Source organism: Dermacentor andersoni, chromosome 2 (genome assembly GCF_023375885.2).
Source record: "Dermacentor andersoni chromosome 2, qqDerAnde1_hic_scaffold, whole genome shotgun sequence".
Taxonomy (NCBI): Eukaryota; Metazoa; Arthropoda; class Arachnida; order Ixodida; family Ixodidae; genus Dermacentor; species Dermacentor andersoni.
Genome location: NC_092815.1, coordinates 176,876,876 through 176,888,221, shown reverse-complemented (window position 1 = coordinate 176,888,221; position 11,346 = coordinate 176,876,876). Strand labels below are relative to the sequence as shown.

The following is an 11,346-nucleotide window of genomic DNA, read 5'->3' as shown; positions in this document are numbered from 1 at the left end:
CGTAATACATTGTAACAAAGGGCAGCGTCATTGAGACTTTTCCTGGCCGTTGCATGTGTACAAATATCTAAGCAAAGTTCTTGGATGAGAAAGTTTCATTAAAACATTTGTCCTCAACTTGTTCATTTCATGGCCTTTAAATTGTTCATGTCAGCGGCATGCACTGCTTTGCCGGTTTCAAAGTGATTTAGTTCTAAAGTTCGTGTGATATTTTCTTTACTTATGAAATAAACAGAAAACACGGAAGCATTGATATCAGTTATTTCAAGTACAATTTTTGAGACATACGAGTATATTCCTTTATGAAAAAATACATATTTTACTTGTCGTGACAGTGCATAACGTTCAAGAATTCGTTTGCAGCATCTTGGGCAATGGCAATGAAGTTATTATTCATGTATTTAATCACTCGACGCATTCTATAATGGGGAGGCCAAGCTGCAACCTGAGCCCCCCCCCCCCCCCCCGAACGAAATTCCTGGCTACGCCACTGCATTGACATTACCTTCTAATTTTCTCTGCTTAATTATACTGTCTTTCTCTCATTTGCATCTCTCTCTCCTTAATTATAAATAATAGGTCAATCTAACTCAAGACTTGAAAGCGTGGTTGCTGTGGGAAGAACACAGAAAGAGCGAAAGAACAGGGAAAGGGGAATGACATTTCTTTCTTGGTGATCTCATCGGTCATTTGGTCGTAGTCGATCACTCATCTATTGCGTTCTGTAAGAATAAAAGTTCCAAAGCACCTTTATATTTACTCGCTTTCACCTATTTATCATAACTATAGATCCAAATTCATATACCTGTAATAAACACCCTAAATTACCCACCCTAAATTACCCAATTCTTAGCCAATTAGCCTGAGTAGGTAGGGGCCACTGTCGTACAGGTCATCAACACCATCAAGAAGAAGAAGACGGTGAGAGTGACAGTGAAGAGAAAGATGCCCTTATTTTTCTTCTGATTCCTTGCCAATTATCTCAGTTGTTTTTTCTGTCCAATCTGTCCCGATTCTGTCAATTCTGTCCCAACCTTAACCAATCCCCCGTAGCTGGCATGAGCCAATAACATAGGGCAAAAAAAAAGAAGGAAGAAAGAATGCAACCCTTCAGGGAGCACGGGCTCAGCGCCTATAAGGAAGAAGAAGAACGCGACTGGAGATATAGGGCCCACATCTAGAAGGCACCGACCATCTCTCCTCAGCGAATCGTGGCCCGCCGTGCTGTAGAGGAGGTAAGAAAGGCCTGCGATCACCCTTCGGCAGTCGGGACGTGGACGCTGGTCACCCGGGCCCTGCGCAATGCCGCCCCCCGACGACCGGGAGCAGTGGCGGACGCGCAACGAGCTCACCTTCGCCCTGGTCAGCCTCGCGCTCGGCCCCAGCAACGTGGTCGCGTTTCCCTACCTCATCTACGACAACGGAGGAGGTGGGCCACTTGAGGGCGTGCACGAGGCTTGAGACTACGAGGCTTGAGGCTTGCACGCCCGAGGCAGAGCCGCGCGACCGGGTTGACGACGTGTCACGAGACTTTGGCTTACTCCTCATAGCTGTGATCGTCACGCTGCCTTGTTGTTGGTCCTATAGTTTCCTCGCACTTCTTGCGGTGGGAAAGACGCCAAACCGTACGAAGAAGCAGCGCACCCGAAAATAGGGTCACTCGCAGCTAACTTTGTTTACAAAAGACACGTACACTTTTTGAGGGAGGCGCGAGCGAGAGCCATTCAACTCCCATTGCTATCTGGCCTGCTTGCAGTGCGCAAAGGTGTTTGCGCATGCTTGCGCCTTCCTTAAAAAGTGCAGCTGTTTTCTCTGAATAAAGTGACTTGCGAGTGACGCTCTTCACTGCTGCTCATTTCTTCACCTGATTTCGCGTCTTCATCACCGTAAGAATATGTGATCATTGCTTGTTTAACGCGACGCTACGTGTGGGCTAATGTCGTAACCCAAACGGTTTTAAGGCGATCGCTTGCCGCGTTTACACGAATGCAACAAGGGCGCACTCGATTATCTTTTCTAGCTCGTCAGGCAATGTTTATTACGATAAGGCTCTCGGAAGATGAGAGGGTAGTGAAGGGCAAAAGTCGCTCCGGAAGGTCTGTGTGCGTCTGCGTATTCGCCGTGGTGACTTAGTGGTCATAGCGTTCTGCTGTTGGGCACAAGGAGGCGGCCTCGGTTCCCGAACACGGCAGCCGCATTCCGATGGGGGTGAAATGCGAAAACACGCCCGGTGTCCTTAACCCGGTGCCTTCTACCCCGGCGTTCTTCATACCCCAATGCGCTGTTTCAGGGCTTTAAACCCCAGAATTTTTCACCCGCCGTTGTCGCTTAGTGGCTATGCTGTTGGGCTGTTAATCACGAGGTCGCGGAATCGAATTCCGGCCGCGGCGGCTGCATTTAGATGGTGGCGAAAGGTGAAAACACCCGTGTGCTTAGATTTAGGCGCACGTTAAAGGACCTCAGGTGGTCAAAATTTACGGAGCGCCTCACTACGGCGTGCCTTATAATCGGATCGCGGTTCCGGCACGTAAAATCTCAGAATAAGTGAATCAATTAATTAATAAATCATGAAAACCCAGAATAAAAGAAAATATGCGTCTACCAGTGGCGCACAACGTTAAGGTCAGAGTTAGGTCATGAAATGGTTGCCAAGTGCTTTCCACCGCCCGCTTGATGGCGATAAACACTTTTATTGAAAATCAAGAAAGGGCTTGGGTTACGGGAAGACTGACCGGGTCTCTAGTCCGGGTCGCCATTGGCAAAAGCCGCTGGCCGTGCTCTTTCGGCGTGAGCTCGTTACCCCTCCAGATCCGAGCTGTACGGCCCTCCCACGTTGGCTCGCTTGAAACACCTGATGCGAAGTCGGATTTGCGCATCCGAAATGATATATCCCCCATTGCCGCCTTTATGGCCCATATGTTAGAGGGGGGTACACTAGCAAGTGCGACGAGGGGCAACTCTGTTGTATCCCTGTGAGATAGGCTGGAGAGAGTGCACGTTTTACGAAGGGCTGCCTCGGAACAATGCTCGCTTTGCTGTTTACCCAGCTACCAGTCTGCTTCTCTGTCCCGTCCGCAGTGGTGTTCGTGCTGGTGTACACTTTCCTCGTGGCCACCGTGGGCTTGTCCATGCTCTACCTGGAGACCTTCCTGGGACAGTTCTCCGGATGGTCTGTCCCGAAAGCCTTCGGCGGATTCCCCATGGCCAAAGGTATACGCTAGGCGCAAACCGATATGTCAGTCGCCGTGGTGGTGCAGTGCCTTTGGCGTTGCGCTGCTAAGCCTGAATGCACGGGTTAAAATCCCGGCCTCGGCTGCCGCATTCCCACTAGGGTGAAATGCAAAAGATTTGGTTCCTAGACAGCACTTGCCTATTATATTTTGGGTTGTATAAAAGCATCATAGGCAAATAGTTTGATGTCTAATTGTGCTGTATTTTGCTTGTGCAGAATTTATTAATGTGCAGAATTTATTTAGATGAGCAGAATTTATTAATGTGACTGGACCATGTCAGGCGATTTGTAATTGTAACACCCAGGTATTTGTACTCATCGACCTCAGTCAAAGGAGAGTTGTCAAACAGATACGTATTACTAAGAGGATCCTTCTTATGTGATATATGCATGAAAACCAATTTGTCACTGCTTAATTTCATCGACCAACCTTCGCACGACTTAGATACAACATGGAATTTGGTTTGGAGGCATTGCTGATCCTTCGCAGTATTAATGCTTTAAAAAAATGCAGCCATCAGCAAATAGTCGTACGTATACCTCTGATGTATGTATTGATGTAACGGCGTCATTTATACAAACCAAAAATAGGACACGTCACAGAACACCACCCTGAGGGACTCCCGATGATACGAGCAGAATGCCAGACATGCAGTCATTTGCTTGAACATAGTGTTACCGATTGTTAAGGTAATATTGAATCCAGGTAATGAGGTCAATTGCAATTATGCTATGTAACATAGAAATAAGCTTACTGTGTGTAACAAGGTCAAAGGCCTTATTAAAAGCTAAGTAAATAGCAGCAGTTTGAGTTGTCTTCTCAAGAGACGAAGCAAACTCGCGGATTATTGTGGCCACTTGTGTCGGTGTTCATAATGTCTTCCCTAAAACCGTGTTGGAATAGTGAAAAGCTGCTATCTGCAAGAAAAGAGGTGATATAATGTGTGACTACATGTTCTAATAGCTTACATGGCGTATTTTTTGGCCCCTCGTAAAGCAAAAGTAATCTAAATAAAAATGAGGGAAAGCCGCACCACCAAGGTATAGCAGCTTTAAGCCAATCAAAAATAAATGAAGAGGGGTAGAAACCCAAAAAGTAATTTGAAGTAAAGCCAATTATTAAGAAAAAAAAAAACCGAGGTATACCAACAGAGAATGTTTATGCATAGCAGGAGGGGATAGGACAGCGGAGGACATGTCTGCATCGGCGTGGGACGGGTGAGGCCTCGTTGCGTCCAATTTTTATTGAGTAGGAGGAAAAGGGGGAAAAGGAACTAGGATGTCTTGAGATCGTGGTCCAAGGAAGCCAGCAGGTCCATCAGGATTCCGAAAAGCAGTGCAGGGTTTCCGGTAGACCAGACTGCACCGGCCTGGAGGAGTATTGGCATAACCGAATGGTTCCGGTAGGGGTGCCTTGACATCAGGCAGCAGTGGGGTTGCAGAATCCACTGGACTGCAGGTCAACAGAAAATCTGCAATAAAGCTGAAAATGTTGTCAGGCATGTTGAGTAGGTGTATCTAGGGCACAGAGAAGGATGGGAAGAGAAGCTAAACTGCCAAAAGAAGAAAGCAGCCATTCCGTCCATAGTGTCCCCGGAGACAAGCTCCACCTTGGTTGGCATAACCAAGGACACTATAGGACGAAAGGCGAAGGGCAAGGTGGAAGGGATATAAAGAGGAGAGAGGGAAAGGAAACCGATTAAGGAAAAGGTATGATTGTAGAAAGAATTAGGAGGAGTCCGGGAAAGTGAACGATGAAATGATTCGATATAGACGAATAAGAAGTGCACGCTTTCTTTGATCTGTAAGAAAGGAGAGGTAATGTTCAGGTGTAGTGGTAAAGGGGAGATTCTCTTTAAGGGGATTAGCAATGTGAGCTGTGAGGGGACAGTCATTGAAGTAGTGAAGCAAGTCTGTGCAAGGATTGCCACAGGCACAGTTACTGTGGGATAAAAGGTGAAATCGGAAATAATAGAAAGGGAAGCGGCCATGAGCGGAGGTGAGGTGGACAATGGGTCGTTTCGGTGGAAAGAAAGAGGGGATGCGATTGACGTTTTTTATCCATTGAAAGAGTGCAGTGTCGCTATTCTCTCGCGTCCAGTGAGCATTCCACTGGGCGAAGGAATAGGTACGCATCCTTGATTTGATAGAGGAGGGAGCGACAAGGAGGGTTCGAGAAACACCATGGGAAGCGGCGGAGTTGGCGAGGAAGTCCGCCATCTCGTTTCCCTCGATGCCCTGGTGTGCTGGTACATGGAAAAGTGATACCCGTCGCCGGTTAGAGATGAACTGAAGGAGCTGCTTGATTTGCCTGACAGAGGGATTTGTTGTCGTGAAAGTATTCAATGTAGTGAGGACGGACAAGCAGTCGGTGTAGATGTGTAGAGGAATGAAATGGGGCAAAGTCTGTATATAGGCTAATGCCTCCAGTATAGCAGCTATTTCGGTAGCATAAGATGAAGTGGCACCAAAAAGTTTAAATTTTCCAACTTTCGTGATGCGGCCTGTTGGACTATACAGCACGAAAGCGGCGCCTGCAGACTGGGAAGTGTAGGAGCCGTCGGTGTAGAGATGATAGGCCGGCATTGTGGTTACAAAGGGTACATCTTGAAGTCGAAGGCGGTAATGGGTAAAACGAGATTTCATGCTTGGGTGGATGTCCCAAGGGTTCATGGGGTAGTTAAGAAGCGCCGGACGGTAGGTGTCAGGACCATAAAATGTGAGCGCTTTGAGTGCAAATAAAGAGAAGTAGGCGTTTAGACGGTCTAATTCAATATGGAGCGGTGGTGTGTTAGCCAGAACCTGAAGCGATGAAGTACGCGTCGTGCGGAAGGCACCGGTGATTGGAAGCAGAAGGGTGCGTTGGATTGAGGATATCTTGATTTTAGACTGTGAAGTAGGGAACGTTGGCCACCAGACGGGAGAAGCATATGTGATGGACAGAAGTAAAACCTGATTATAGAGGAGACGGAGAGCGGAAGGGGCCATCGAATAATGCATGCGAACGAACAGGAGAAGACGGGAAGAGAGAAGGTCGGCTTTTGTACGGAGATTCGTTAAATGAGCGTTAAAATTTAGGTGGGTGTCAAAGATGACCCCAAGAATTTTAATGTTCGACTGAAATTTGAGGGGAAAGCCATTAAAACGAACTATGGGGAGACGGGTGCGGGAGGAGGAAGCAGAATGGCTATTGGGGAAGTATAAACAGGAAGATTTGTCGGTACTAATGGTGAGTTTCGTACGCTGTGCCCAGGTCGAGATAAGATTAAGGGTAAGAGCTACCTTGGATTCCAAAGCGCGACGATTGTCTGCAGAGAGCACTATGACAGTGTCATCTGCATATGCCTGTGCAACCACGTCCGGTGGAAAGGGGAGGTCAAGCAGTCCATAAATGACAATGTTCCACAGCAGTGGACTGAGTGGTGACCCTTGTGGGCTGCCCAAAGTAGGCGTAGCAGACACCTGACCAGTCTGCGAACGGAAAATTATCTGTCGGTTTTCTAAGAAAGATTGTAGAAGATGGTACAGATTGGAAGGGCAGTTGTGCGAGCGTAAAAAATGAAGGACGACAGGGTGCCAAACGCTATCGAAAGCGCCTTTAAAGTCTAAGCAGATGAGAATTGCGTGTTGTTTCCGGTCTTTGTAGGTGTTTAGAGTTTGTCTGAGACGGTACAAAGCGGTGGTCGCACTCTTCCCATGTGTAAAACCGAATTGACGCGGATGAAGTAAATGATTGGAGTGAAGAAAAAAATAGAGCCGGGAATTTAGGAGACGTTCGAGAATTTTACTAAACAAAGAATTTATAACAATAGGGCGGTAGGATGAAGGAGAGTCGAGTGGGCGGTTGGGTTTAGCAATAAAGATAACACGTCCTTTGCGCCAATGAGTGGGGAAGTAGGAGAGATTGAGACAATGATTAAAAATGAAGAGGAAAAAGGACGGGTGATAGTAAAAAATCGTCTTGAGCATGGGAAGAGTCAGTCCGTCTAGACCTGGGGCGGCGTTGGTGTTGCCTGAATTGATAGCATGTTCTATTTCTGGAATAGTGAAAGGGAGATCAATAGTTTTGGATGAATAAGGCGTGGCAGTTATTTGACGCAGGCGCACGTGGTCGTCATTATCTGTGGAGGGAGAGTCGCGGGTCACATGAGCATTAAGGAGAAAACGAGCCGACTCAAGCACGCTGCATGTGGGACGACCATCGGGTAAAAGAAGGGATGGAAGTTGGTTGGTACGGGAAAGTTTGTCGAAGCAGATGCGGAAAGGAAGGCCAAAGAGATTGCGTTTGGAAAGGTCGGAACAGATAGATTTGGAGGCTGCAGATTTGGCCTGGTCGATGTGCATTTTGTATTCGGCATGGGCATCATAGTACTGAGCCTTAAACGACTGTCGAAGGAGCGGGTCAGTGGTGCGCTGGAAGCGCCGACGGAAGGCGCGGATCCGTTTGCGTTCAATAGTGAGGTCGGGAGTCCACCATGAATTAGTCGGAGAGGGGCGCGGCTTGATCCAGCGAGAATGGAGATGACGAAGCTTGTCGAAGAGAATGTAAAACTTCGTCAAAACCAAATCGACTGCGTTCGGTGATAGTAAAGTTGTCTGTTGGACCAACGAAAACCAAGGAGAGGTGACGAGTGACTGTAAAAGATTAGAGGTAGTCGATTTTGTTAATCGTTTATGGCGGGGTCTGGTATGGCCAAAAAAGGAAAATAGGATATATTTGTGGTCGGATAACGTTTCGGATTCGTCAACGAACCAGCTGTAGCCACGTGCGGCGAGAGGAACTGATGCAAAGGAAACATCTATCCAACTCTCAGCAAGGTGGGATTGAAAGGTAGGCGGCGAGCGAGGGTCATTTAATGCTTTTAAGTTGTTGGCAGCAGCAAATTGTGTGAGCTGCGCTCCCCTGATATCACCTTCCACAGGGCCCCACAGTAAATGCTTCGCATTAAAATCACCCGCCATCACCAGAAAAGATTGAGTAAGAGAGGACAGGTGAGCTTGTAGGGCATCAAAAAGGGGTTCCAGGGGTTCGTGAGGGGGAGCGTAAACGGCGAGGATGACGAAAGAAACTGAAGGGGCAACACAGGAGACTATGACGTATAGAGGGTCGGAATGGACTAGGAAGAGATCATAGGTATGTTTAGGAGCTAAAAGAGCAAGACGGGGACTGATTGGTGACGCGAAAGTGATGTGCGTGTGAGGTAGGTGCGGAAGAGAGTTGCCTCGTGTATAAGGTTCGGAAATGATGATAAAATCAATGTGGTGCTGCTGGATAAAGTCCGACAACAACAATGTGGGTTGTCGGGAATGTGCCAGATTAGCCTGTAAAAATTTAATGGGTATGGAATGGGCCATGGTTGAGTATAGAAAAGAAAGGGGAAGAGAACGTTAAGATGAGTATAGCATCGCGGGAGACAGAACTAAAGAAAGGCAGAACGTGCGAAGTTAAGGGGAGGCAGAAGGTAACAGAGAAGAGGAAAAGAGTGAGGAAAGAGAGATAGAAGATAGGAAAGAAGAAAAGAGAGAGAAGCAGACCACTAGAACGAAGCGAGGGACAAGGGGAGCAACCAGACGAGAACACGGATTGAGGAGAATAGAGGGGCGCATGCACCCGCCCGCCAGAGAAAGGGGCTGCACAGCGGCAAACTGACCTAAGCGCCAAATCCAGAAGCCGAGGTATAGAAAGGATACCAGTGTATCGGATGGCAGGGAGTATAAATGGCCAGAGCCACCGCGCAGCCCCTAGGGGACAGGAGTAGGTGATGCTTGCTATGTTATCCATAGTCGGTTCGCATGCGCATACGCGCTATGCGTTCTAGCATCACTGGGCAAGTCGCATCTCCCGTGGGATGCGACGACGGCCTAGCTACGCGCCGGCACTCGGCGCACGACACCGCAGCGTCCCCCATACGCACCGAGCACGTTTCTGCTAAATGCGCGTCAGCACATTTCGTGCACACCATCCGCGAAGGGTCTGACTTATGGGGACAGGCGCGTTTGGAGTGTCCGTATGTTGAGCAGTAGGTGCAGGTGGGGACATGTAGGTCTTCTCGCACCGTCACCGAGGTCCAGCCTATGATCAAACGGCCGAGGGCAGTAAGGGAGCGGAACGACGCTGAATCGACGGCAAGGACATGGACATCGACCTGTAGTTTGCAATGTTTAGGCGGCAGCATATTTTTTTAAACGCTGGCACCACAGGTGCCGTACGCCAGTCATAAGGAATTGCAGAGCGATCGAAAGAAAGACGGAACACCTGTGTTCAAATACGTGCAGCGGGTTCAGGGTACCTGTGCTAGGATGCATTTGGGACATTACCTGGACCAGCTGACGATTTAGTTGTCAGGTTAAGCAGCGAAGTGTGGCGCCCTATCAGAAATGCTTCCCGTCAACGAGTTCGTGCGTGCAGGCCTCGGCTGGACCATGGTGTACACGACGGTGCTGCTGAGCGTGTTCCAGTCGCCCTATATGGCCTACTGCCTCATCTACATGGTCGAGTGCTTCTCGCCGCATCTTCCCTGGGAGTCCTGCCCGGGAGGAGGAGGAGGAGGAGCGGGAGCCGCAGCAGCGGTCTCCGGGGTGGCGGACAACCACTCATCCCTGCCCGCCCTCTCCGGCTCCAGCAGCAATGCCAGCAGCTCCAGCGATGGCTGCTACGAGATTGGGCACGGCCTGGTCAGTGGCCTCCGCACGTATCGCGTCTTTCAGGCTCCTAGGGAGACATCTGTAGTAGATAATTGGCTTTGAACATTGTGAGGTCTTTTAAATTATTAGCGATTACCCGAACGGTGCGGGCTTCTTATAATAAAGCTGTGTCATTAAGGCGATCTGGTTGTAATTACTTCTTGGCGGGTTTCCGGTTAACGAAAAAAGAAAAGAATGAATGCTTTATGTCAATGTCTTTAACTTGTTGCCTTCGCCCGCTGCTGTGCGCACACCTCATAGGCAGGTCGAACAGCCCTGACTGCCAACACGGCCAGTCACCTTGAACCGCTGGAACACATGCACCGAGCCTATGGTGCCGAGAGACGGACGCTGACGTACAGGGGCCCTGTAACGTAAAACTATTCCAATCTCTTGTTATTCCAAATCGGCCATTAGCCGTCCCTGATAGGTAAGAATCGTTTGAGTCCAACCCATATGGGCCGGCGCCACACCCAATATGGGCAGTGCTCGAGCCATTCTGACCGATCACAGGAAGCTGATGGCAATTTGGAAAAAAAAATCATCAGCCCTTCCATTCTGTGAAGAAGGACGAGCAGCGAAGCTGTGGTGGGGTTTACCTAAATCGATGCAATTATTATTATTATTATTATTATTATTATTATTATTATTATTATTATTATTATTATTATTATTAGTAGTAGTAGTAGTAGTATTATAAACGCGCTAACAAAGTAAAACGCATGACAAGCCGCTCATCGCTCTACGCAAAATCATTTATTCCCCGCACAATAATAGAATGGAATAACCTACCATAACGCATAGTTGCTGAAGTTAACTTATCATCTTTCCAAACCTTGTTGCAAGAAAACGGTTAGTGGTAGCAGATTAGTTATTACTTATTGTTATATGCACATATTAATATCTTATGTAAAAAAGTTCTTGTGTTTTCATGACTCAGTGCATATACCCCTTGTTCATATCTATTTATTTTATGTTCCTTGCGTGTGTGTTTATTTCATGCAGTTTTAATTCCTGTGTATATTTCATGTTTGTGCCCTCCCCCCCCCCCCCCCTATGTAATACCCTCGCATGAGGGCCCTTAGGGGTAGTGTAAATAAATGAAATAAATAAATTATTATAGAAGGATACAGACAACGAATACATCTTTGGTCTGTGGAGTGATTTATTCTTATTCTTTTATGAAGTAGTGACGTGGGCAAGTACGGCCGCGTGGCAGACGGGAATTTCACAACATGCACAACTTCACTGTGAACTACGTAATTATGGAAGTAGATTAAACTCCGTGTAATGTTAGAGACGTCTCATCGACTAATTGTAATTTAATTGTTTTTGGGATAGTTTCAATAAAGCAAAAGTTGCAACCATTTTCTGTAACCACACTCCATCCGTAGGCGGCCATGTTTTCACAGCAGACGGGAATTCTGTAG

General features: G+C 47.7%; 2 protein-coding genes across 2 annotated transcripts in view; both read left to right on the top strand.

Moving 5' to 3' along the window:
- The first annotated feature begins 723 nt into the window (after positions 1–723).
- Positions 724–10,677, top strand: LOC126540403 (sodium- and chloride-dependent neutral and basic amino acid transporter B(0+)-like). The gene is made up of 3 exons (XM_055076006.2): positions 724–1,429; positions 3,079–3,210; positions 9,642–10,677. Exons 1-3 carry the CDS (start codon positions 1,303–1,305, stop codon positions 9,977–9,979), a joined length of 597 nt encoding a protein of 198 aa, XP_054931981.1. The 5' UTR covers positions 724–1,302; the 3' UTR covers positions 9,980–10,677.
- The window catches only part of LOC126540867 (sodium- and chloride-dependent betaine transporter-like), a 53,946-nt gene continuing 52,994 nt past the window's right edge, over positions 10,395–11,346 (top strand). Inside the window, exon 1 of the mRNA XM_055076427.2 lies at positions 10,395–10,439. Coding sequence (XP_054932402.2) covers positions 10,395–10,439 — 45 coding nt within the window. The remainder of the gene's footprint in view (positions 10,440–11,346) is intronic.